The sequence below is a fragment of the Eulemur rufifrons genome, chromosome 23, assembly GCF_041146395.1.
Source record: "Eulemur rufifrons isolate Redbay chromosome 23, OSU_ERuf_1, whole genome shotgun sequence".
Lineage (NCBI taxonomy): Eukaryota > Metazoa > Chordata > Mammalia > Primates > Lemuridae > Eulemur > Eulemur rufifrons.
This window is the reverse complement of record NC_091005.1, coordinates 4,511,377-4,538,491: the sequence shown is the minus strand read 5'-3', so window position 1 is coordinate 4,538,491 and position 27,115 is coordinate 4,511,377. Positions and strand designations below refer to the sequence as shown.

Genomic DNA, 27,115 nt, shown 5'->3' with positions numbered 1-27,115 from the left:
TGTTAAGCCGTAGTTTAGCTTTAGTAGATGCTGCCAGCCTCTCTACCTTATAAGTCTTATTTAACACAGCGATGCCATCCCCATTTCACAGATGGGTAAGTGGTATCTGGTAAGAAGAGGAACTGGGATTCAGCCCCTTGCACTCTAACGTCAAGCTCTCAAGCTCTGGGTCATGCACCATTGCCTTTCCCCTCCCACTTTGTGAGCTGAGCCACCCTAGCCACGCAGAGATCTTGTTTGCCGGTGGCTATGGGCCCATATGCAGAGGCGCTATGAAGATGCCACCTTCCAATGGACAGAGGACAGGAAGCAAATGAGGAAGGTAGCCAAGGTGGGGAGGAAAGGGCTGGTCCCAGGTGGGAGATAAAGAAGGGAAGGAGAAAAAGGCTGATGCTGGAGCTTGTGAATCAGAGGCACAAATGGCAAATTCTGTGTGTTTATTTACAGGAAAGTCAGGAGAAGCAGGAACAGGGGGGGCTGCAGGGGAGGAGCGTGGCAGCGAGGCCAGGCCAGGCGTCTGAGTAGATGGGCCGTGGGAGCACGGAGGCGTGGCTGTGGGCGAGATTTGCTTCCTCTGGCGGCTCTGCCCCAGGAGGAGTGTCAAGCAAAGACTTTCAGGAGCTCCACCAGGCGTGGGTCCTTGTAGAGCTTTTCCTCCAAGGCCAAGTACTTCAGCGGGGCCAGCTCTTTGTGTCTGAAGTCAGAGGGAGGAATGAGACGGCGTGAGGGGGTACACAGCCAGTGGTCCGGCCTCCCAGTGGGTCCTCCCTGCCCCCGCCCCCTCACCGATTGAGCCGCTGCTCCAGGATGCGGATGCGGAACATGGCCTGAGAGCAGTAGCTCAGGTACGCGTCTTCATCCTCGGCCGTCAGGGTCACCTGGTTCTCCTGGTACCACTGCTGCTTCTTCTGCAGCTCCTGGGTCTCCTGTGGGAGGACAGAGCAGGAGGGGTGGCAAGGACGGACCCTCACCCAGGCTGCAGCCTCACTGGCCACCAGACAGCCCCATGGCGGTTGGCCCCCCTGCCCCCACCCACACACGCCAGAGGAGCAGAGTCAGGGGCCACCAAATGTCTTGGACGGGAGCCACTGTGGTGTGTTTAGGAGAATATCATGTCCATGAGGTCAGAAGAGGGGTCAAGAAAGACAGCCACGTGGCTCTGGAGAAGCTACTGACATTTTTAGAACCTCCAATTTCTTGTCTGCAAAATGAGGGTCACTGTACTGCCCCTACGTCTTGCAGAGCTCTTTGTCAGATTAAATCAGATGATGAGTGGGGACTACGTGATGTGTGCCTGACCAACACAAATGGGTCACAGGCCAAGAGTCGTCGTAATGCACCAAACGTCCATCCATCTACCCACCCACCCATCCTACCCGTCTGTCCCTCTGCCTGCCCTGCCACCTGTCCCTCTGCCCACCCGTCCACCCACGCATCCATCCAACAAACGAGAGTGGGGAAGAACAACTCAGCCATCGGGAAGCCCCAAGCACCGACACACTCACGCCCTGACCAGTCCCCCACAAGTCTGAGAGGTGGTGCCCAGGCAGCCCTGGGCCCACTTTCTAGATGGGAATGCTGAGGTCCCCTCCCCTGCCAGGGCCCTGGCCACACCTTCTCGAAGCGGGCCTGGATGAGGTTGGCCTTGTCGATGAGCCGCTGCTTGAAGTCACTGAGGCACTCGTCCTTGAGGCGCACGGCCTGCCAGCGCGTCAGCTTCTCTCCCGGCGGCAGCTGGGCCAGGAATGGGGCCAGGTAGTCCAGCTGGGTCTCCACCTGACGCAGGTGCTCCTCGTGCATCACGCGCTCCTGCGGCGGTGGGGACAGTCAGCTGGACCGGCTGGGGCTGCAGAGACCTCCCGACTGGCTCTGCGGCAGCCGGTGCCAGCACGAAACCAGGCCTCAAAGGCAAGTCCCGGTGGGTCGTGCCTGAGACAGGCCTTAGCGGGGCCTGCGTGCTGGTTTCTTATACCCGTGTTATTGGTGACAGTGAACTCCTGTTTCTTACAAACATGCATGTCTCTCTACTTGAGCCTCATTTTCCTTCTCAGACGAGATCACGTCTGTAAAGCACACAGTCTGCCTGACAGTCCATAGTAGGTGCTTATCTAATACATGGTAGTGGTTATTAATGATGTTAGTTAAAAAGTTCTCTTTCACCCTGGGGCCTGGTGTCCTACATCAGCAGACAGGGGCCAGTGAAGTTGGAGATGTGAGGGCCAGCACCCTCCCTTGGGGATCTGAGAACAGTCACCCGATGCCCTGTCCTGCCTCACCAACCCCAAACTATTTTTAAACATCTCAGCTGGCTTCGTGAAGGGGATTCAGAAGCCGGCCCTGAAAACCAAGCTGGGCTTTGCAGCCCGCGGGTGTAACCTGAAAGCCCTGGGTTGCAGGCTTCAGAGAGCTTGGGCTATGGCCAGGGTTGGCTGGCTGGGGCAGTGGGAGCGAGCCCTGGGTAGAGGGAGGCACACAGTTCTAATTCTTTTCCCATGCACCACAGTCCTTGGCTTGGCCATAGCCCCTGGGGATTGGGGGAGGCCTGGCCCGGATCCCAAGTACTCTTTGGGGCGAACCGCAGACACGGGTAGCTCAGCAGCAAGGAGGACCACATGGTATCAGCTTCGTCCCCTTCAGGGGGCTTCTCCGTGGAATCCCCGATGGCCTCACCGCCCTGGCGGCCAGGAGGTCCGGGCAAGGGGGCCAGCTCACCATGGTCTCCCGGTACTCCTTGCTCTTCTCGTTGCGTCTGGTGTCGTAGATGGAGATGGTGAGTGCGTGCGCCTCCTCCTCTTCCTCTCGCAGCTTCAGGATCTCCAGCACCTGAATTGGGCAGTGATGGAGGGCAGGATGAAGGCACCCCACCCCCGCCCACTCTCCCACAGGACCCTACCTCCAGCTCCGACTCCCAGGCCAGATGTCTGGACAGCTTCTCCTCGTCCTTCAGGTGCATCATGGTCTGGTACTGGTACAGCAGCTTCTTGGTGTGCTCCATGGGTTCCACCTGGGCAACAAGCACCACAATGACACAGACAGGCTGCAGTGGTCAGGGCTGTGGGACCACCTGGGCTCAAATCTACTCCTGCTGTGTGACCTTGAGCAAGTTGCTCAACCTCTCTGGGCCTCAGTTTCCTCACCTACAAAAGTACAGTTAATAATAGAAGAGGAACTGAAGACTCAGAGGCTAAGGGATGTGCCAGGACAGTGAGGATGTGACTAGGAAGGCCAGCCCCTCGGGGGTGGTGAGAACCTTCTCCTCCTACAGCACCGTTCCCTAGGACCTGGGGTCTGCTCCGACCAGGGGTTGGGTGGGGAATGGGAACCATGAGCAGTAGTCATGGCCTGCTGGGTTCTCCTTTTTGGTGGAAAAGGCAAGATTTTCAGAGGAGGTACGAAAAGACAAGTCACCAGCTGGGAGCTTTTGATTTTCCCAAGGGGCAAAGATGAATTTCCTGGCCGGGACTCCAAAGTGTCCCTCCCAGTCCTCCCCCCAAGTTGCTGGGATGGGTCGGAGGGCCCAGCTCCTTCTCCTCAGCCCACCCCCGCCCCCCTGCCCACCTCAAAGCTGATGCACATGTCGGGCGTCATGATGATCTTGTTGCCTTTGCTGTCCACCTCGGTGCGCCGCAGGAACTCGCGCTTGGAGGCCGTGATGTGGTCATCGCGGCAGTGGTAGCGCAGCTGGATGCGGTCCTCGCCGATCAGGAACGCGCGCTCGGCTACATCCTCGTCCGCAGGCTTCGCAGAGTTGCGGAGAAACCGCTCTGTGATTTTCTGTGAGGCCAGAACGCACATAGGGTGAGAGGCAGGGGAGGAGATTTCTGTGCATGCCCAGTGGGCAGGAGCAACAGATACTCAGGATGCCAGAGTCCGGGCTCAGTTGGGGCTTCGCGTGGAGCAGCCCCTCGTAGCCAGACAACGGATTTCGCGGCCCCCCTGGGTTCTCAGGGCCAGGCCACTCCAGGCTAGCGTGGTGCTGGACTTCTCTAGTCCCCTCAACAAGACTCTGCTTGCCTACCCCAAGAGATGGGGAGCTCACCACCTCTCCAGGCAGCCAACCCCATCACCAGACATCTCTTAGGAAGAGCTTCTTTGGCATGCGGCCATTAAGCTCAATTGCCAAATAATTTGTAATGACATGGAGGGGGAAAAATGCACAATTTAATGTTAAATGGGTGATACGGGGATTCTAACCTCCCTCCCAACTCTCAAAACCAAACCTATTAATCTACAGTAAGATCTAAAAGTTGCCATTCTGACATATTTCTACTTTTCTCTTTATATTTTCCAAATGTTTAGTCATGAGTGTGTATGTTTTCTAATACCCCCTTGGCCCGGTAGTTAAGGGCAATCTGGCGCAGGCAGCCCCGGACCCGTGCATTTGGTAAAATGCTTGGCTCACAGTCCATGCCCTGGAAACATCTCAGGCCTTGATGCCACCCCAGAGCCAGGGGTCTCCCCATCCAGAGGTGACATCAGCTGCCAGAAAAGACAGGCAACCCGTCCCCAGGCCCGGGGAGCTCTTACCACCATGGGCCGGGGATTTGACTCTGCGCTGTCCAGAGCAACCTTCTTGGCTCGGGGCCCGAAGTTGATGTGGCGGTAGGAGAGGAAGTCTGGGCGTCCTTGATAGTACTCTGTCATCGTCAGGGGCGTCTCCTCCCGCTTTATCAGGCCATCTACACGGGCCGTTTCGTAAAACTCCATGACGCGGTCCATCTCAGGTTCCATGGACTTGTACGAGTGCACTGGGGTGGGAGCAGGGAGGCGGGGGCGGGGGGAGATGGCTGGGTGAGTACTCAGAGCTACGGCTGCTCATTCGACAGCCCCACCCCAGGCCCAGCGAGCAGGCAGGTCCACATACAGATGGGCATTCGTTATGTGACCTGTCCCCTATTGCTGGGTGTTTAGTTTGTATCCAACTTTTTGTTATCATAAACAACACCTTGATGAACATCTGCATTGTGCATTTTTTTGTTCTTGCCCATTATTTGCTAAGAGCAAATTCCCAGCAGAATTGCTTCAAAAAGCATACACATTTTAAGGCTATCATCAATAGGTTTTGCCCAACTGCCCTCCAGAAAAGTTGTGCCAATTTGCTACCAACAGTGACAGGGAGTGATTACTGCTTCCCACACTTGCTCACACCTAGGAGGACCTTTTTTTTTTTTTCATCTTTGAGAACATGAGGGTTATAAGATGGTCCCTTAGAGGTTTAATTTCATTTTTTAAACTACAAAAGGAGGTTGATCGTCTTTTCCAATGTATGTGGACCCGTGCTTTTCTTCTAGGAATTCTTTTTTTGGTTTTTGGAGTGTTTTTTGTTTGTTTGTTTTTTTTTTTTTTTTTTGAGACAGAGTCTTACTCTGTCACCCAGTCAGGAGTGTACAGTGGCACAATCATAGCTTACTGTAGCCCTGAACTCCTGGGCTCAAGAGATTCTCTCACCTCAGCTTCCCTAGTAACTGGGACTACAGGCATGAGTCACCACACCTGGCTAATTTTTAAAATTTTTTGTAGAGATGGGGGTCTTGCTAAGTTGCCCAGGCTGGTCTTGAACCCCTGGCCTCAAGCGATCCTCCCACCTCGGCCTCCCAAAGCTGGGATTGCAGGCGTGAGCTACCTCACCTGGTCCCTTTTATGAATTCTTGGTTAGGGTTGTTGATTCTCTCCCAAGACATGGCCTTCCCTCCCTCCCCAACCTCGTGGGCTCATGGCCATGTCGGACCCTCTGCCCTCTGCCGTTGTGGGCACGTTTGCCGGCTTTACTGCTCAGCATCTTCACCCCCTCTAAATGTGGCCCCCACGCGGTGCCCTCTCGGTGGGATTCCTGCCTGATCCCAATCACAGAATGGGCACGTGGCCCTGGCTGTCCTGGAGGAATGCCTGCCACATTTCCTTGGACTTTCTGAGCTTCTCCGGCCCTCCCACATGCTGGTTTGCTTAGGGAGGCAGAGGCGGCTGCTGCTGCCACCAAGGACCCCACTGAAACGCAGGTGTTGCCTCCTCCCACCCCACGCCACCCGCCCTGGCGGCTGCTCTGAAGAGCGTGCGAGGACCCTGCCCCAGGCTCCTGGCCGGCCCAGCAGCAGGTGCACGCACCACGCAGAGCTTGGGGGTGGCCCGGCTTGAAGTAGTCGATGATCAGGCCCGTGGTCTTGTTTGTGTGTTTCAGCTCCAGCATGTCTTCCCGGTTCTGGTACCACTCCTTCACCTCCACCGTCTCGGTACCTGTGGGCCGGAGGACGCTTGCTGCAGCCAGGCCAGGGCCCGGCCTCCAACCTCCGTGCCAGGCACGCAGAGGCAGCGATGCCCGTGCGCACGAGGAGAGCAGACGCCACCCCTGGCCCCGGCCCGGCTGGACCCGGAGCCAGCGCCGCCTCCCTCACACTCTGGGTCCTTGTAGGTGGTGAGGCGGCACACCAGGCCGTTGCCGTTGAGGTACGGGGCCCACTTCTCCAGCTTCGCCCTCTTGTACTGTGTCACCTTCTTCCCGTTGGGGCAGCGGGTCTCGAACGCTGTGGACACAGAGCGGGCTGGGGTCTCCCAGACTGGGGGAAGGGAGGGCCGACCCCGCCCGGCCGCTCCTCTGTCCCCCGCCCACTTCACTGTCTGCTGAACTCCTCCAGGCCCCGAGCCCACGCCAGGGAGGCAGAGAACAGTCACCAGGGGAGGCTCCAGCGCCGGGGAGTTCTCAGGTCAGGCCGAAGCACAGGCTGCCCAAGAACGGGATCGAGCCCAGCCAGAGGATCTGCCCCCGGCCACGCCACGCCACACTCGCTCACCTGCCTTTGCCTGTGCAGGTCCCTCTGCAGAAACACCACCCCTGCCGCCCTCGTGGGCTGACAGCTTCTGAGCCTTCGGGACTTAGCTCCAGTGACCCCTCCTTCTGGAACCCCTTTCTGTCCACCGACCTCCCAGTCCCCCTGGAGCTGGGCTGCGTGCTCCTCCTCTGGGTTTGCACGACACCCTCTCTAGCATGTCCCACCCTGGTGAAATGTCCGGTGCCCTCCCCATGGGTCTGGGTGATCCCAGATGGGCACCCAGCAGCCAGCAGATGGTGACATGGGGCATGAAGGTCCCCGCCTCCTGCCTTCTCCGCCTGCCCCTCCCCAGTGCTGACACCCCCTGCACCAGCTGGGGCATGTGACAGGGGAAAGGGCTGCGTCCCAGACAGTGAAAGCCAGAAGGATGGAAATGAAGGCCAGGGCAGCCTCTGCCACGTCCCCCTGCCAGCAGCTGTCACTGCGAGCTCCCCGGAGGCCCAGGAACTGGTTCTGGAGAGGACCCGTGAACACACAGACAGCAAACACCTTCTGGGGAGATCTCGATCTGCTCCACCCACGAGTGCGGCATGTCGAAGCTCTTGTCCTCTTCCTCCTTGCCCTGTTGGGAGGGGAGAGGGTGGGGTGGGGGGTCAGGGCTTTGCAGCAGAAGTTATGGTCAATGCTTCTGTCTCTCCCCCCAGAGCCAAGCCAAGGTGGTCCGTCAGCTTCCCCCGAGAAGCCAGAGGTCGTGAGTATGATGCATGATGGGGAAGGGGAGTCGGCTCTGGGCAGAGAGCTTGCTCTGCACCCTCCTGGCGATTGATGGCGACACCTGCTGCCCTGCGTGCCCTGCTGTCCCTGAGCCGGCCACACGCCCGATGCCAGAGGCAGGTGCACCCAAGCCCCGCCCTCTGCCCAACACCAGCTACAGGGCCCTGGGCAAGCCCTTCAACCCCTCTGAGCCTCAGTTTCCTTAACTGTAGACTGGACCTCCTGGGAGCAGTAAATGAGACACTGTATAGAAAAGGGCTTGGGCGCTGCCTGGCTGACATAGTTATTATTTTTTGTCTCTGAGCCTTAGCTTCCCATCTGTAGAACAAGGCGCGACCTAAACAAGCGGTGATCACAGAAACTTGGGTAAGGCTTTCTCAACTTAAAACTTTTCTCCCACAAACATTGCTCAGTCCTCTGACGACTGCTCATCTAATTGTGACTTCTTGCAAGGGACAAAAAGTGGGTGAGCATTGTCAAAAAATCTCTAAGATGGCCAGGTGGGTGGGCTGTGGCCAGAGGCTGGGGACCCCACCTGTCCATCTTTGCTGTAACAGCGGTTCCCGGTCCGGGGAGGGAACGGGACTCTGTGACTGGAACTGTTTGACAAGGAACCGGCTGAGGTGCTAAGGCTGCTGACCCCAGCTGGGCTCCCTGGGTGCTGGCCGCTCCCTTCCTCGAGGCCGGCAGGGGGCGCCTATGCCTAGATTTACTGCACGGGGGGGGCCCCCCCAGGCTCCAGAGATGAGGGTGCTGAGAACCCGCAATGCCCCTTCCAGGCGCGTCTGCGGGGCTGTGCCAAGCACATCACATCAGTGACCTCATTTTGCTGATACAGAACAGAGTCGCCGCTGAGCACCCAGACTCTGAAGCACCAGACTGTTTAGGTTCAAACCCCAGCTCCATCACTAACTGGCTATGTCACTTTGGGTGAGTCACTTAACCCCACTGTGTGTAAGTCTTCCCACCTGTAAAATGGGATGATGATCATCATGGATGACAGTACTAGTGCCTGCCCACCTCCCCGGCTGGTTGTGGAGCTTCAAACGAGTTGATTCAGGTTAAGCGTGTCCAGCAGAGCCGGGTGCTTATTAAGGACCACGTGTGCGCTACCTACTGCTGTGGGCTGAGCTGTGTGCCCCGAAATTCCACGTGGAAGCCCTAACCTCCAGTACTTCCGGATGTGACTGTATTTGGAGACAGGGTCTTTGAAGAGGTGATTACGTTAAAATGGGGCCATATGGGTGGGTCCTAATTCACTGTGACTGGTGTCCTTATAAGAAGAGGGAATTTTAGGACGCAGACTCATACGCAGGGAGGACCATGTGAGGACACAGGGACAAGGCGGCCGTCTGCAGGCTGAGGAGAGAGGCTCAGAAGAAACCAAGCCTGCCGACACCTTGATCCTGGACTTCTGGCCTCCAGGACTGTTAGAAAATAAATGTCTGTTGTTTAAGGCCCCTCGTCTGTGGTCCTTTGTTAGGGCACTAATATGCCCCCTGGGATTACTATAAGGCAGCTTTGACACCCCCTCGCTCCCCCACTTTACATGCAGGCCGGAAACTGAAGCTCCCAAAGATGAGGAAGTTGACCGAGGTCACACTGTCGGTGACCAGGGCCCCTGGGCCCCTCCACGCACAGGGCCTCACGCGGACTTGCTGGAAGGGAGGCCGATGCCTTGGGGAACTGACCCTGGGCCAATGACCTTTAGGGGATCTGACAGGTCAGACAAGCAAGGCCTGGCAGTGCAGGGGGTTCGCCGTGGCTGCTCAGGGTGGAGCTGAAGAACGGCCACTCGGGGCTCCCGGGGGCTGGCAGAGAGGGTCTCGTGACCCCACTCCAAGCGGTGTACTTTCTAAAGGAGCAGGGCAGCTTCTGAACAGGAGACCCAAATGCAAGTCCCACCCTTCCCCTGGCCCACTGCGGGGTCCTGGGCAGGTCACTGGGCCTCAGTTTGTCCATCTGTAAAATGGGGGCATTGTCCAGGCCCTTCTGCTTTGAGGAATCTATAATTGTTTTGCCTGGACATTCCCACCCCCACCCCCACCTCCACCCCCGCCATACATGCTGGTGGGGACATCCGTCAGGCTGCCTGAAGCCACGCAGGGGCAAGGCCTTCCCCACACAGCCCCTGGCCCCACGCGCCGCTGAGACTCACCAGATTTTCCACGTCATCCTCATCGTTCATCTCGTTGTCGTCTTCCTCGGTCAAGGACAGGTTGGGCTTATCGGTCCCCAAGAGCATGAACTCCCACCTCACGGGGTCTCCCAGGTCAAAGACCAAGTCCTGGTGGGGGAGGGGTGATCAGCGGGGCTCACCCATGGCCACCACATCCCCACCTGCTCGGTGGGCAGAGAAGGGACCTGGGCCCGGGTCTCAGAGGGGCGGCACGTCTGAGAGTCCATGTCCCCCCCAATCTCACCAGGGCAGAGAGGGTCACGGCATGGCCCTCACGACCCTCTCGTGCTTTCACCCCCGCCAGGGAGGAGGGGAAGCTGGGAACTCCCCCTGTGGTGGGGTCCTCCGCTTTCTTTTCATCCGGCCCACCTGAGGCCTAGGTCTCCTCGGTAACAGTGGCTCAGCCTGGCAGGCGGGGAGCACCCCACATTCCAGACTACTCCTCAGGGCGAGGGGCCCCCACCCCGAGTCATGTTCCAGAAGGTCAGGGGCCTGCAAGGAGTGTTGACGTCAAGCTGTCCTGAAGCCACCCCGATCCTATCTGTGTGTGAGTCCTGGGTGTCACTTTGCTGTGACCACAGGTGGAGGAAGGGGGGGACGTGACAGAGGGAGGGAGGGAACTGCTCACAGATGAATGGTGGTTGGGGACAGTCAGAGCTCCGGGGAGAGAAACCCAATTGTACAGATGTTTGCATTCTGTCACTCTTGTCCTGAATTCTGTCACTCTTGTAGGCAGTAAGCCGTAGTGAAATGTTATGTTTTTCTACTTTGACTCACAGTCCTGTTTCTGTAGCAAAAGCATAACTGAATGGACAAGGACCTCACCCCGTGCCCGGGGTTTTGTACCAGGCTGTCTCTGCGGGGGGCGCTCATCATCCTCCCCACCCCACCCCCGGTGCCATTTCAAGGTTCTCTGAAGGAACAAAGCAGCTGCCCCAATGCTCCTTTGGCGGTAAAAGTGACGGCCACTGTCATAACCCTTCCTTCATGCCCTCACTGGGTGACACAGGACTGTCCCTCTGGTCTCACTTCCTCCTTCCTCTCGGAGGCTGAAGGACAGGACGAGGACTCCCAGGCTGGGAGAGGGCAAAGGAGGACGGTAGCAGTCTCTGAAAGGCCACTGTCCTGCAGAAGGCACTGACCGCCGTGGTGGCTACGAGCCCGGGCTCTGGGGGAGGGCAGGCTCAGCTCTGCCCCGTGCGTGAGAGAGAGAGAGAAAGACTGACATTATTCCACTTCTCCGGGGCCTCAGTTTCCTCATCTGCAACATGAGAGTAACAATAGCTGACATTGTTGGACAGCCAGGGAATGTTCTAAGCACCGGCTGAGTTATTCCCCACAGCCCGTGAGTCAGTGAGTCTGCTAAAGTGACAACACCAGGCCTGTGGCCCACCTCAGACCACCCTGTCCCCCTTTTCTGGTGGGATGCTGTGCTCGGAGGGGCTCTGTTCTCTCCTGAAGGAATCAGAGTCTCAGAGGGCAAAAGAGAAAACAGTCTTTGTTTGCAGATGACATGAGCATCCACTTACAAAATCCATCAACATCCACGGACAAGCTACTGATGTAAGAATGTTTGCAGCATACAAGACCAATAAAAAAATCAATAACATGTATCTATACCAGCAATGACCAATTAGAAAATATAATGAAGAATAATCCAATACCAATCACAACAGCGACAATATCTATAAACTATCCGGGAATTAACTAAGAATACCCAAACCATGTTCTTGCTATTAGATGAAACTGTAAAAATACAAAGTATCAAAGTTCAATGAATTTGATTATATCAGATTTAAAGACATGTTCAATGAACGAGTTAACAGACAAGTGGCAGAATGGTATTTGCAATGTGTCAAAGTAGCGTATGATTTATATCTAGAATATATAAGGAACTCCTGCAAATCCATAACAAAGAAAAACAGCAAGCCCAGTAGAAAAAAAAAAATGGGCCAAGGATAAATGTAAACAGTTTACAGAAGAGGAAACCCTAAAGATTCAAAAGCACATAAGAGATACTCCAACTTTCTGGTCAACTGAGACAGGCAAAGGAATCCAAGCATCCCTTTATCCCCATTTCTAGCAGAACTAGAAACACGGGTGCTGCCACATGTTGCCACTGTCGGTGGGAATATAGACGAGTGCAGCCATTTCAGACAGTCATCTTACAGGTCTCAGTTAAATTATGTATTTAAAAAAAACACAAAAACACCAGGCCCGAGCAATTTCAATCCTGGGTGGATACGCAGAAGGCTCGTCTGTCACCGGGAACCAGAGGAGCCAGGGGTGGCGGACCCTGGAGTATCACAGGCAGCCACGAGCAATAGATCAGAACTTACAAACATGATGCTGAGTGGACAACAGAAAACGTAGGAAACAGAGAGTTCCATTTCTGGTCAAGGTGAACCAGGTGATTTGGGCCAGCCCTGCTGCTGACAATAGCTAGAGCTCAGAAAAATATTTTTTAAATTATCTGTTGAAGGCTAAGGAGCTTATAAGGCAGCAAAGAATTATGAAACCAAGATCCACGAGAAGAAGGAAACCCCGAGAGGCAGGCCCGGCATTTGGGGGCTGCTTTTCTTCCAGGGCTGGCTTTCCAAACGAGGCAGCTGAGAGGCTGAGAAGAACTTTTGAAAGATTCACAGCAGTAGGGTAGCAAAAATGGAAATCGGAGTCTTCCAGAGGGAAACAGGGTGGTAAATCCCCCAGACTCCGTGTTGGGACTCTGAAGAACAACACTGTAGGAGGAAGTGTGAACCACAGAAGCCCAGACCCTGCAGGGACTGATGCCCAGAATCGTGTCTGCTGTACTGAAAGTGACCCAGAACTGCTAGAACCCTTAGCTTCCTGCCAGAACCAGACCCAATGCATCTCTGGAGAAAGATAACACCAGTCAGGCCTCCAGTTATCTCTAAAACTTTTTATATGCCGTGTTTAGCGTACACACACACACACACACACACACACACACAAACCAGGAACATGAGGAGATGAGACCATATGGCTACAAAACTAGAGACAACAGATAATAATAATAAAAAAGGATCCACAGAGGATCAAGGTAATGGGTTATCAACAATGGTGAGTGAAACAGCTATGATTAATACTTAAGGAAATGAAAATCACGTTAAGATTTTGGCATAGAGCTGAAAACTATGCAAAAAAAAAAGAAACAAATGAAATTCCAGAATTTAATTGCCAAAAAAAGGAAAGAAAGAAAGATCTCAATGTATGGATTAAACAGCAAATTAGATACATCTGAGGGAAGAGTTAGAGACCTGGAAGATAGTTCAGGAGGAAATATCCAGGAAGAGAGAGAAGAAAAGGGCATCAGAAACATAGCAAATATTGTGAAAAGGTCTCACACAGAAGTCCTAGAAAGAAAAGAAAGAAACATGGGGTAAAAACATTGCTTATGATGATAAAATTTCTAAAACTAAGGAAGCAGATAACAAGATGATAGACATAAACTTAACCTTATCAATAATCACACTAAATGTAAGTGGTCTAAATACCGCAAATATGAGGCAGATATTGTCAGATTGGATAAAAAGCAAGACCTAAGTATAGGCTGCTTATAAAAAATGCATTTAAATTTAAAAGGCACAAATAGATTAAAAGAAAAATAAAGGAGAAGTATAGGCCATGCTAACACAAATCAAAAGAAAATTAGAGTGGCTATATTAATATCAGACAAAACAGATATCAGAACAATAGGCATTGGCCGGGCGCGGTGGCTCACGCCTGTAATCCTAACACTCTGGGAGGCCGAGGTGGGCGGATCGTTTGAGCTCAGGAGTTCGAGACCAGCCTGAGCAAGAGCGAGACCCCATCTCTACTAAAAATAGAGAGAAATTATATGGACAGCTAAAAATATATATAGAAAAAATTAGCCGGGCATGGCGGCGCATGCCTGTAGTCCCAGCTACTCGGGAGGCTGAGGCAGTAGGATCGCTTGAGCTCAGGAGTCTGAGGTTGCTGTGAGCTAGGCTGACGCCACGGCACTCACTCTAGCCTGGGCAACAGAGTGAGACTCTGTCTCAAAAAAAAAAAAAAAAAAAAGAATGAGCAAGGTAGCATCACTACAGATTCTAAAATAGAAGGAAATTGAGCTATTTTGGATATTTTCATGGTCATAAAGGCCAAGTGTGGTAGCTCACACCTGTAATCCTAGCACTCTGGGAGGCTGAGGCAGGAGGACTGCTTGAACTAAGGAGTTTGAGACCAGCCTGAGCAACACAGTGAGACGCTGTCTCTACAAAAAAATAGAAAAGCAAGCCTGGCATCATGGTGGGCACCTGTAGTCTCAGCTACTGGGGAGGCTGAGGCAGGAGCATCGCTTGAGCCCAGGAGTTAGAGGTTGCAGTGAGCTATGATGGTGCCACTGCACTCCAGCAGGAGTGACGGAGCAAGACTCTGTCTCAAAAAAAAAAAAAAAAAAAAAAAAAAAAAAAAATCCAGGCAACATAACTTACGATAGACTAAAAAAGAAGAATCATATAATAGTCTCAATAGACTCAACTGACAAAAATCCAATATCCATTCCTGAAAAAATTCTCAGCAAACTTGGAATAGAAGAAAACTTCCTCTATTTGGTAACGGGAACCAACAAGTCTGTGGCTAACATCATATTTAATGGTACGAGACTAAAAGCTCTTCTTAAGATCAGAAATAGTACAAGGATGTCCTCTCTTATCACTTCTATTTAACATTGTACTGGACATTCTAACCAGAGTAATAGGCCAGGGAAAAAAGGCCTCCAGATTGGAAAAGTCAAATTGTTTTTAACTCCCAGATAACATAATCATCCATATAAAAAATTGGTGGAATCTAGGCAAAGGCTATTAAAAAATAAGTAAATTTAGGAAGAGTACAGTATACAAGATCAATATGTAAAAATCAACTGTATTTTTATTTAATAGCCAGGAATAGCCAGAAGTTGAAATTTTTAAAAATCTCATAGCATCAAAAAAACTGAAATATTTAGGGATGAATCTGACAAAAGATGTGTGAGACCTGTACCCTAAAACCTACAAAACGTTGCTGCCAGAAATTAAAGATGACAAATAAATGGAGATCCCATATTTATGAGGAGTACGATTCAAGGTTGTCAAGAAAACAGTTCTCTCATAACTGATCTATGGATTCAAAATAATCCCAATCAAAATCTTCTTTTTGGAGTGATGAACATACTCTGGAAGTAGATAGTGGTGACGGTTGTACAGTCCTGTAAATATACTAAAAACCACTGACTTGTACACTTTAAAATTATGGATTTTGTGGTATGTGAATTATACATCAATTTTAAAAAGGAGAAAAAACCCGGTCGGTGATATTCATCCAGTTTATAGAAGGAAAAATCATATGATCATTTAATAGAAGCAAAAAAGGCATTTGATATAAACAAATTTTGTTTGATGTTTTTAAAAAACCAGCTAGGCCAGGTGCGGTGGCTCACGTCTGTAGTCTCAGCACTTTGGAGGCCAAGGTGGGAGGATCTCTTGAGGCCAAGAGTTCTAGACCAGCCTGGGCAACACAGTGAGACCCCCATCTCTACTAAAACTTAAAAAAGAAAAACCAAAACTTAGCCAGGGGTGGTGGTGCACACCTGTAGTCCCAGCTACTCAGGAGGCTGAGATGGGAGGATCGCTTGAAGCACAGGAGTTCGAGGCTGCAGTGAGCTATGATTGTGCCACGGCACCCAGCCTGGGCAACAGAGTGAGACCCTGTCCACCCCTCCCCAAAAACAAAACAAAACAAAACAAAACAAAACAAAAACTGCTAGTAAACTAAGAAGAGAAAGAAATCCCCTTCGTTGAATAAAGGGCAGCTACAAAAACCCTATAGTCAACATAAACATCATACAAATAGTGAAAGCTGTGATACTAAGGCTTTGTGAGTCAAGAATGAGCAAGGACGCCCACAACTCCCACTTCAGTTTGTCACTGGACAGGATGTACTAACCAGAGAAATAAATCAACAGAAAGAAATAAAGAGAATTCATAATTTTAATACAAATTTTATAAAAAAATATTTTACATAAATATATAAAATATATACGTAAATTTTATATAAATAAAAGGATTAAAAAGAAAGAAACAAAACTGCTGCTATATGATTATGTATGTAGAAAATCCCAAAGTGTTTACAGGTTAATTTTTAGAATTAATAAGCAAGTTTAAAACTTGCTGGATATATGGAAAGTTTTGTAAAAATCAATAGTATTTTTATTTTTATTTTTAGTTATTTATTTTTTTTAGAAACGTGGTCTTACTCTGTCACCCAGGTTGGGTGCAGTGGCACAATCATAGCTCACTGCAGCCTCAAACTCCTGGGCTCAACCGATCCTCCTGCCTCGGCCTCCTGAGGAGCTGGGACCACAGGTGCGTGCCACTACAACTGGCTTAATTTTTTTATTTCTTGTAGAGATGAGGTCATGCTGTGTTGCTCAGGCTGGTCTCAATCTCCCAGCTTCAAGCGATCCTCCGGCCTTGGCCTTGAAAAATGCTAGGATTATAGGCATGAACCACTACACCCCACATCAATTGCAGTTTTAAGTGAAACCATAATGCAGTATCATTGCATATCCACTAGAATAGCTAAAATGAAAAAGACAGAAAACATCCAATATTGTCCAGGATGTGGATGGAGTTTCTGGAACTTTCTCACACTGCCGGGGGGGCGGGAGGGGGGTAAATTGACGCAGTCCTCTGGGAAACAGGCAGCGTCTACTAAAACCGAGCACGTGCCTATCCTAGGACCCCTAAGTATTCACCCAACAGAAACGAGTATGTGCGTTGTTCGCTGAAATGCACGTACAAACATGTTCGTAGCAACACTATTGAAAACAGCCCCAAACGAGAAACAACCTACACGGGCAACTGTAGAATGAGTAAGTTCTGGATTTCAAATAATGGAAAATTAGTAAACAATGAAAATGAACAAACCACAGCTACACACAAAACATGGATGAATCTCATGAACATGACAATCGGTGAGCGAATCCAGGCATAAGAGCAGAGACCGTCCCCAAAATAGGTGAAACTAATGGATGTTGTGCGGAGTTCAGACAGTGCTTAAGTCTGGGGAGGATGGAGGGGCAAGTGGCCAGGAGGGGGCAGGAGGGGACTTCTGAGGTGCTGGTCCTGTTATGTGGGTGTGTCCGGTGTGCGACAATTCAATGAGATGTACACTTAGGATGACGCTGTCCTCTGTGCACTCTCGTGTGTGTGTGTGTGTGTGTGTGTGTGTGTATCAGTGCACAGAAGTTAAAAACACATTCTGGGGGAGGTAGCAATTGGACACGAGGGGCTTTCTGGGGTCTGGGCAACGCTCTATCTTCTGATCTGGTGCAGCGATCTGGGCTATGTTCCATTTACGGGAATCTGTTGAGCTGTGTGCTTAATGAATGAATGCACTTTTCTGCATGTCTATTAAACTTCAAAGTTTTAAAAAATTCACTCAATCCAAATTTTAAAAGGATATACAAATCAAAAGAGGGATGATAATTGTATCAGAAAGGGTTATTTATGGGCAAGGGAGTGGCTATGGGGACTCAGCTGTGGGGGAAGTCCAAAGCCCTGTGGCCTCGGGGCCAGCTGTCCCCAAGGTCTCCCCTCTGTCCCCCTCCCACGGTGCCCGCCGCTCCCGCCCAGCCCCGCGAGGCACCTTGCAGCAGTTCCAGCAGTCCTGCATGTTGATCCAGTAGTTCTTGTGGTTCCAGAGGCTCTCGATGCCCAGGAAGTGGTCGTCCTGGGTGCTGTAGCTGAGCGCTGTGAACGGGTCGATGAAGAAGGTCTCGGGCACTTCGCGCTTGCCCGACAGCACGAGGACCCAGGAGTGCACCCGCAGGCCGTGCAGGGGGTCAGGCTTTGCCTTCTCTGCCTCCTGCACAGGGAAGGTGGGTGACCATGAGGCGGATGGGTGGGAAGGGGGGCCTCCAGGGCTCAGATGTCTCTCCAGGGCTAAGGAACCGGCAGGAGCACCGAGTTCTGATCCAGAGTACACCATTGGCTGGCCGTGTGACTGTCACCCCCCCACCCCCAAGCCTATTTTAAAAATCAATACAATGTGAAGATCTGACTCGATCTGTGGTTTACAAAATGAACTCTTCAGGCCTCTGGATATCTGGGCTTCACTGGCTTTGTGATTCTGGGTGCAGTTTCATCCACAGAAAGATAATGGGACACCATGTGGCTTCCTTATCTGCCTCCCTCTGGGAGAAATGTGACTGTATCGTGTTCATTATTGTATCCCCAGGGCCTGGGCCAGAGGAGAAGCTCAGCACATACTCTCTGGAAGGAAAGAAAAGGAGGAAGGTGGGGGGAAGAGGATGGGAGTATGGATGTTGGAAGGAGAGATGGGAGGATGGATGGCAGGAGGGGAGGATGGATAGCAGGGTGGATGGCTGGGAGGAGAGATGGGGAGGGATGACAGGATGGATGGGTGGGAGGATGGATGGGAGGAGGGATGAAAAGAGAGATGGGGGATGGATAGGAGGAGGGATGAATGGGAGGATGGATGAGAGGAGAGATGAGAGGATGGATGGGAGAATGGGTGGGTGGGAGGATGGATGGGAGGAGGGATAAAAAGAGAGATAGGAGGATGCATGGGAGGAAGGATGGATTAGAGATGGGAGGATGGATGGGAGGATCAGTGGGAGGAGGGATGACAGGATGGATGACAGGATGGATGGGTGGGAGGATGGAGGGGAGGAGGGATGGTTGGGAGGGTGGATGGATGGGAGGAGGGATGACAGGATGGATGGATGGGAGGAGGGACGACAGGATGGATGGGTGGGAGGAGGGATGGGAGGATGGACGGGAGGAGGGATGACAGGATGGATGGTGGGAGGATGGAGGGGAGGGCGTGTGTAGGCACGTGTCCAGTGAAAGTCTGGAACCACGAGAGCACGGGAGTTGCCCAGGCAGTAGAGCCCTCCGGTGTGAGGAATCTGTCATCAGAAGGGGGCTGACCACCGGTGGGAGATTCCCACGTGGCCAAGCAGAGGTGAGGGATGGCTGTGAGGGTGCTCTGGGGGTCCCTCCCATGACCTGCGCCTGTTTCACCATCCCGAGCGGTCCCTCCTTGACCGCTGAGCTGAGGACCCACCAGGAGCCGCTCCTCCTCCTCCCGCAGCCTCTTCTCCTCCTTGGCTCTGATCTCCTGCTGCCTCTTCATCTCCTGCTCCTGCTCAAACTTGCTGCTCAGGTCCCTGGGGGGCTTGACGGTGTACTTCTTAGACAGCAACCTCTCCTGCCTCTTGACCATCTGTCCCCCAACAACAGGAGGAGGATCAGTGGCCCTGCGGCCTCCCTCACTCACGCCCCTCCAAGAGGCTGAGACCCGCCCAGCTGGTCCCTTGGACCAGGGGGTCGCAGCTGCTCCTGGAGCCTGCGGGCTTTCTGGCCCCGCGGGCAGAGGGAGGTCCCCTCGCCGCTCTGGACGTCAGGCTCGTCCTGAGAAGTGCAGGCAGGAAGATGCCCGAGTGAGAGGCCTTGGGCCGGGAGCTCTGGGGGGAAGCACTTTCTCCTCTCCACGGCCGCTGCCCGTCCTACCTGCCCTCCAGCTCTGATCCAGGAGCGGGTGAGTCGTCAGGAGTTGAATATTCCAGACCTTGTCATTGGAGGGTTTCATGTGTTGACTTAAAGTAAGAGTTTACTAGGCCAGGAAGGAGAAGAAAGCGTGTGTGTGTGTACAAATATGTGCTAGGTGGCAAGAGCCGCTCCCAGGAAAGAGCACCGCAGAGGCCGCAGAAGAGGGCCTGTGACAGTTATAAGGGACAAACAGAGACTCTCCAGGGTTCAGAGTCACACAGACCCAGGCTTCGGTCTCTGGGTCTCCATTTCCCAGCTCTGCGACTCTGGCCACATTATTTCATCTCCCTACTTCATCTCAGTGTTCTCACCTGCAAAATCAGAGTGATGACACCACCGGGCCATCGTGAGGAGCAGCTAAGCCAAGGGACATGAAAGGGGATTATAAACCAGAAAGTTCCCTGCATCTGGTATTTATGGATATCGTTTTAGTTATTAAACTTTTGGCTGAGCTAAGAGGCCCATGTGTGAGCTCGGAGGCTGTTGAAGCCACAGGCTGTGCTGGAGTTTTGCTCCAGCTTCTCCTGGGTGGGGGGCGGGGCTGAGCGAGCGAGGCCTCCCCTGCTTTCTTGCCCTTCCTCCACCGGGGCACCCCCAGCCCGGCCTCCCCAGGTGCTCGCAGGTGCTTGCAGGTGTGTGGGCATCCCCACCCCCGGGCTTCAGACACCCACAGGGGCTCGACCCCGACCACAGAGTCCTGGAATGAATGTGGTTCATGAAAAGCACTTTCTGTCTGTAGTGTGACTATCTTGCAAATATACAGAGGTGCTCCTGTGATTTTGATAATTAAAATTCACTTAAGAGTGTCTCTTGGCCGGGCGCGGTGGCTCACGCCTGTAATCCTAGCACTCTGGGAGGCCGAGGTGGGCGGATCGTTTGAGCTCAGGAGTTCGAGACCAGCCTGAGCAAGAGCGAGACCCCATCTCTACTAAAAATAGAAAGAAATTATATGGACAGCTAAAAATATATATAGAAAAAATTAGCCGGGCATGGTGGCGCGTGCCTGTAGTCCCAGCTACTTGGGAGGCTGAGACAGGAGGATCGCTTGAGCTCAGGAGTTTGAGGTTGCTGTGAGCTAGGCTGACGCCACGGCACTCACTCTAGCCTGGGCAACAGAGTGAGACTCTGTCTCAAAAAAAAAAAAAAAAGAGTGTCTCTTGTGTTTGTAGTAGCTTCTAGTCACTCTGGAACTCTCAATCAACCACTCCCCACTAGAAGGTTGGTGATTTTTTTTTTTTTTTTTTTTTTTTGTGCTATTAAAAAGGGGCCGTTTTCCCTGGGGTGGGGGTGGGCGGGTACGGGGACCCAAACGTCTGCCCACTCGTCCGTTATTTCCTTATATAAAAATGCCTGGGTGGATTTTTTACCAAATGCACAGGGTAAATTTGGAATAATTTGACTTAGGATTTAAGCCATGGAGCATTCATAAAATTTACTGAGTGGGGAGAACCGTAGCTGAAAGCGAGTTAGAACTAGCAGGGAGGGGACAGCCAGTTTGGAGAACTGGGCTGAAGGTGTTAAGACGCTGAGGACAGAGAAGTCACCAGTGGTTTGAAATGTGCGCTCCGGGGCAGCTCAGGGCTGCCTGGTGATGGAGCTGTGTCCCCATGGCCAGGACAGAGGGAGGAGGAAGCGGCCGGGACAAAGTACTCTAAGGATGGCGCAGCGGCACCGGGAATGCCGTCCCTTGGGGCGCCCGGGCAGCTCCCGCCTGGCCGTACCTCCTTCGGCCTCACGGTGAGCGGGCACACCTCCCGCGTCAGGTCCATGTGGCACAGGTCCCACGAGCCGTAGCCGTTGACGCAGTAGGCGTCGTAGCCGGAGCCGATGAGCAGGGAGCAGAGCAGCGTGCTGAAGTCGAAGCAGTTGCCCTTCTGGTACTTGAGCACCGTGGTCGAGGAGTACAGGGTCGCGGGCTGGCCACCGAGGGCTGGTCAGCACAGCCGGCCCCGCAGCCCCCACCTGTCCTCACCTGTCACAGCCCACCTGTCGGGGCGGGGGCCGGGGCAACGTGCAGACTGGACCTCCTAACCCTTACTGGGAGGTGCTAAGAATGGGATGGCGGCCAGACCCGCACAATCCACATTTGCCTAGAATTTTAAGGGGCTCGTGGACTTCCTGATAGGGAAGACTGTCTGGACCGTAGAAGCTTCTGGTCTAATGGCCTCTGATGGGTCGCTTTATTCTTTTGCTCCAACATCCCCCCTTCCTTCTAGCCCTCATCCTTTCCTCCTCCCTTTACCGATTCCCCACCCTTGACCTATCTCCCCCTCCGTCCCTCCCCCTCCCTCCCTTCTGGGTGAAAAGCTGACCCAGCCGGTCTGAAGCCCAAGATAGGCAGCCAGCACCACCCCTTCCTGCACCCCTTGAAGCTGAGCAGGGGAGGCTCTGACAGCAGAAACACATAAAGGAGGGAAAGAGGTGGGGACCAGAAGCTCAGGCTTGCTGTGTGCCCTCAGGCAAGTGGCTGTCTCTCTCTGGGCCTGTTTCCCCCTAGTGGGTCTCTGAGGGGCTGTGGCCGGACCATGCCTGGCTTCCCATCGTGTGCCTAACGGGCCCAAGGACGAAGCCTGTGAGGGGCACTCACCGGCCTGAGGGGGTCGGGCAGGAGCACCATGGTGAGGAAGTCGGAGACGAACTGGGCGCAGCCGTCCCAGTTGTAGAGGTCGGGGTAGGGCAGGAGAGTGGGCCGGATGGTTGTGCTCACGAACTTCTGCAAGGGGAGAGATCTTGCCAGCGGGGCCACCTTCAGGAGGGACCTGTGAGATCCAGCGGCTGGTAGGGCTTCCCTCACATCCACAGGGAGCCCCTGGGGGCCTGAGCACATGCAGAGGGCCAGACTCGTGCGCCCTGGGGCGGCACAGCAGCCCCTGCACGGCCAGGTGACGCCCAGGTCTGGCACGTGGCAGCAATCGATGGAGCAGTGGCACGGCCTGGGGGGCCCCCTCGCACCCCCGGCACCCAGAGACGGCACAAGCGTATCTGCGTCTGGGCTGGAACGGCCTTGAGGGCTCCCGTCCTCTAACCCCAGGGCACCAGCCGGGAACCTGAGGCCCAGAGAGGCCTAGAGAGCTGCCCAGGGTGACCCAGCAAGTCAGGGCTGAATGAGATCGGGTCTCCTGTGTCCCAGGCTTCCTCGGAGCTCTGAGGTCTCCTCCCAGGGCCTACGAGGTTCTGGCCGGGCCAGGCGATGGCCAGGGCGGTCTCCAGCCCCAGGGGCTGGCCCCGTCCAGGGAAGGGTCAGGGCAGGCCCCAGGACCTGAGCCCTGGCTTCTTCCTTCCAGCCCTGTGGCCCAGAACACGACCCTGAGTCTGTGGGCCTCAGTTTCCCTATCTATAGACGGGATAGCATGGGATTCATCCAAAGGTTGCAAAACAGCAGCCCCCAGGCTGACAGGGACCCACAGACCTGTTAATTGGCCCATATGGTGATGTTCAGCATTTGTGTCAGCTGCCAGCATTTAAAAGCCAGGGATTATCACACAAATCCTGAGTCCCTTCTTCTCTTGCTCTGGGAACCCCAGGCCTGCATTTTCCCTGCAGCCATCAGCGGCTGCCTCTTTAAGGGGGTCTCAGGCCACCGCAGCACTCCAGGACTGATTCGCACAAAGGCTGCCGGCCTCTGAGTCTTTGCTGTCCCTGGACGAGAAGCTCTGACCCACAAGAGGTCTGGGATTTGGCCCAGAGACCTTGGAGAACCAGTCCCACCTCCCCGTGCCCCCTGTTCTCCAGTCCCCACCCCCCACCCCTGCCCTCCACGTTCCGGCCTTACGGGCACTTCACACTCGTTCAGGGGGTGCAAGAAGAGGGGCACGCGGTCCGGGCACAGGTGGCTGTACTGGCGGGAGAAGCTGTCTGCCACCTGCAGCAGGTGTTCCTCCTGGGGGGTGTTGGTTTTGTAGGAAAGGGGCAGGTTGGAGATGTCGATGGTGTCCTTGGTAACGACCCTGCACCACAACAGGGATGGCGTTAGCCCCAGTGACGCTGTGCATGGCACACGGGAACCCTGGACACACCTGGCTGCCCTTGGCTCCGCCCCTTCCTCATTTAATCCGAACAACTACGTAAGAGGCAGGTGTCTTTATTATCACCTGCACTTTTAAATGGATAACGGCACTGAAGCACAGAGAGGTTGAGTGACTTGCCCAAGGTCACACAGCTAGTGAGGGGCAGAGTGGGGAGTCGGCCCAGGCGGTCCGAAAGTGGAGCCCTCACTCTTTTTTTTTTTGTTTTTTTTTTTTGTTGAGACAGAGTCTCACTTTGTTGCCCAGGCTAGAGTGAGTGCCGTGGCGTCAGCTTAGCTCACAGCAACCTCAGACTCCTCGGCTTAAGCGATCCTACTGCCTCAGCCTCCTGAGTAGCTGGGACTACAGGCATGCGCCACTATGCCCGGCTAATTTTTTCTATACAGATTTTTAGGTGTCCATATAATGTCTTTCTATTTTTAGTAGAGACGGGGTCTCGCTCAGGCTGGTCTCGAACTCCTGACCTTGAGCAATCCACCCGCCTCGGCCTCCCAGAGTGCTAGGATTACAGGCGTGAGCCACCGCGCCCGGCCAGGAGCCCTCACTCTTAACTGACTCCCTCTACGTCCTGGTCCCCCTGCCAGCCACCGCTCCGCCTGGCTCTTCCTGTGCCCAACCCTGGTCTGCCCTGGCCAGGGCCGCTGTGCCCAAAGACCCTGCCCCTCACACTCACGGGGCCCCCACTGAGGCAGGGGTCTCAATCTCCGAAAGCTGCTTCTCCAGGTCTCTGAGCGTCTCCGGGGCCAGGGTGACTTCCTCCTTCCGCACCTCCACCGGCCTCATCGATTTCTCAGCCCGCTCGGCCCGCTCAGCCGCCGCCTCCCGCTCGGCCTCCTCCTCCTCCTCCACCTTCTCCTTCAAGACCTCCATGCCCGCGGCTCCGGCTGTCCCGAGATGGAGCGTCTCTGCGGGGAAGGAGAAATATACCCAGCGCGGCCGGCAGTCAGACCAGGCAGGCACTGCCAAGGCCACCTGTGCGTCCCTGCGCGCCCTGGGAGGGGGTCTGCGGTGGTTCCGATCACACGGAGAGGAAGTGACTCCCTCTGAAACTTCCTTCCAATCAAGGAGAAAGTCTCCGCTGCTGGCGCACCTGTAACACCTTTAACGCTTGCACCTGCCCGTTTGCGACACAGACAACGCAGGCAGGCCTCGGGCTGGGAGCCGCCAGGGCAGGCGCAGGTGTTGCTTTGCCTCCAGTATGTTTATTGTGACAGCTGTCTCCCCTTTTGGCAAGGGATGCTCCTGCTGTAGGAATCACTGTCGTGTTGTAAAGTTTCCTATTTATGTAAGTGAATTGGTTGAAAGAAAATCATTCACACTCGTAAGGTGATTCAGAACAGGTCACAAAACAATGAAGGTGGCAGGTGAATGATATCTCATCTGACCAAACCGGCCACTGAGGCACAGAGGGTGAGAGGGCAGGGCTGCCACCAAGGCACTGGACAGGGTGGGGTGGAGGTGACAGAGCCCTGCTCTCCTGGCCAAGCCCCGCATCAGCCCAGGGGACAGGCATCATTCTGAGAGCCACCCAGGATGCCACCCGTGCTCCTGTGCCCAAGGGAAGGCCCTGTCTGTGGCCGCAGAGCGAAGCCTTGCTGAAGCAGACTGCGCTGGCACCCACCCAAAGACCCGGCCCCTTCCGTGCAGCAGCAGCTCAGTTTTGCAGAGGGGCCGCAGAGCACAGGTCCGAAATGTTCAGGGTCCCAGACTCTTGCAGCTAGAGGTGGCCCTGTGGTGTGGCCCTGTGGTGTGGCCCAGTTCTGGCCGATGAGATGTGGCCCCTTGCCCTTCTCTGCCTGCCTGGAACACGGACACAAAGTGGGACATGGGGCGGCCAAGGCGAGACTGGGAGGTGACCACACACGAGGGCCAGAGCTGCCGCTAAGGGTGGCAGGGCAGAGAGACAAGGGAGCTGAGGTCTCCAGTGGTGCCACAGCGTCCTGGAACGCCACCGCCAGCCTTTCACTGTAGGAGAAACTCGGCCCCTACCCGGGTCCCTGTCACAAGCTGCCCAGTGTCACCCCAGTGACCCACCTGTCTGTAGCCCCCAGCCCAGCGTCAGCCCACCTCAAATATCTGTTTTCTTTACAGCAAACAGGGCGAGGTTCCAGAGAGGAGGAAAACCAACCCAACCCACAGGATTGGGGGGGGCGAGTAGTGGGGAGAGAAGAAAAGAGTCTCCCCAGCTTTGTCATCACCCCAGCTTTGTCGTCACCCCCTGGGGTTAAGCCATGACCAAAATGGCAAAAGGGACCAGGAGGCAAAGTCTGGCCGCACCTCCCCACTCCACACCCCTGTTTGGGCTGCCTCGACCTCCCGGGGAGGTGAGTCACAGGCCACCAGCCAGGCCCAAGCCAGGCTGGGGGAAACCCTGGCTCTGCCAACAGCTCCACTCTCTGCCCATTTCTGGGCCTCAGTTTCCCCTTCCTCGATGTGAAGGGAGGGACAGAGATTTTCTGTTCAATTCTGACATTCTGTGCTCTAGGAGGGGCTGGACGCCCCTGCTGTGGGAGGTCAGCCCACCCACGGCCCAGGTGGGCTGGCGCCGGTCAGGGCCCCGGTCCCCAGGGGCAAACCTCTAGCCAAGCGGCCCTGCCTGGTCATCGATCTGTTTGTCTGCATCTTGGACCTGGGCCAGACGAGCCCAGGGAGGGCAGTAATAGCCATAGCAAGGCGCCTAGAGTTCAATGAACACCTACTGTGTGCCAGGCCCTGCGCTAAGGGTGGTGCAGAAATCATCGCATTTATCCTCCAAGGACTCTGTAAGGCGGACATTCATGATACCCACTTTGCAGACGAGAAGATTAAGGCCTAGAGAGGTTAAGTGAACTGTCTAAGGTCACAGCTGGTATGTGGCAGATCTGGGATTTGAACCCATATACTTCTGGTTCTGAGACCCATGTGCCTCCAGGCCTAATGAGAGGGGAAAGTCCTAGAAGGGATGGGGGGTGGGGGGCAGTAGTGAGCAAGGAAAGACACAGGACAGAGAGAAGGCCGAGGTGTCAGTGGGCAGCAGGGTCACCACCGAGGCAGGCGCTGAGACGGGCCCGAGCCCAAGGCTGCAGACACCTCCAGAGGCAGAGCTTGGGGGACCCGCAACGCTTTACCCCCACGCGTGCAGCGGGGCCCCGCGTGTGGAGGGCAGGCCTGCCCCAAGCTTCCCTGGCCCCTGCCCCCACCCCAGGCCCTTCCCTGCACCCCTCCCCACCACACACACACACACACACACACACACACACACACACATTTCCCCAGAAAGGTCAGGGCTGGGGGCCCCAGGCAGAAGCAGCCCCCTTCCCCCACCAGCCTCCTCCTCTCCCTGCAGGACAGTGTCCAGCCACCCCCCACCCCCGTCCCATCCCCTGCTCCCTCCTCACCCCTCCGAGGACAGCCTGTACTATCTGTTAGCCATCTCCATGGTAACAGCTTTGGAAGCAGAGAGCAGGGCCCTGGGGGAGGAGGCTTCTGGGAAACGTAGTCTTGTGGGACCGTTCGGTCCCCATGCCTGCGGTGTGCTGGTCTAGCCTTGCAGCAGCTTGAGGGAGCTGGCGGTTAAACTTTCAGGGATTTTCGTGAGCCAGTTGTCAAACCCAGCCATGATTAAAAATTAAATGATAAAACCTATGTGATTAATTCTATAAAAACAAAATAATTCTATTAAAAACAAAAGTAATAAATACTCAAAACCCATCACTAATTATTTTACTATATTTTACCATCGTCTATGCTCTTGAAGTGATTTATGCTCTTGTCTCAGTACAATGGAAAAACTAGATA

General features: G+C 54.2%; 1 protein-coding gene across 1 annotated transcript; it reads right to left on the bottom strand.

Moving 5' to 3' along the window:
* Nucleotides 1-600: 600 nt before the first annotated feature.
* Nucleotides 601-26,762, bottom strand: DRC7 (dynein regulatory complex subunit 7). The gene is made up of 18 exons (XM_069456449.1): nucleotides 26,716-26,762; nucleotides 24,012-24,243; nucleotides 23,086-23,260; nucleotides 21,901-22,026; nucleotides 21,035-21,229; nucleotides 18,829-18,987; nucleotides 17,386-17,604; nucleotides 9,697-9,825; nucleotides 7,314-7,386; nucleotides 6,390-6,518; nucleotides 6,103-6,231; nucleotides 4,528-4,748; nucleotides 3,559-3,774; nucleotides 2,894-3,004; nucleotides 2,713-2,823; nucleotides 1,615-1,809; nucleotides 787-926; nucleotides 601-694 (listed from the first exon to the last, which is right to left on the bottom strand). The coding sequence occupies exons 2-18, from the start codon at nucleotides 24,206-24,208 to the stop codon at nucleotides 601-603; spliced, it is 2,619 nt and encodes an 872-aa protein (XP_069312550.1). The 5' UTR covers nucleotides 24,209-24,243; nucleotides 26,716-26,762.
* Between the last annotated feature and the right edge of the window lie 353 nt (nucleotides 26,763-27,115).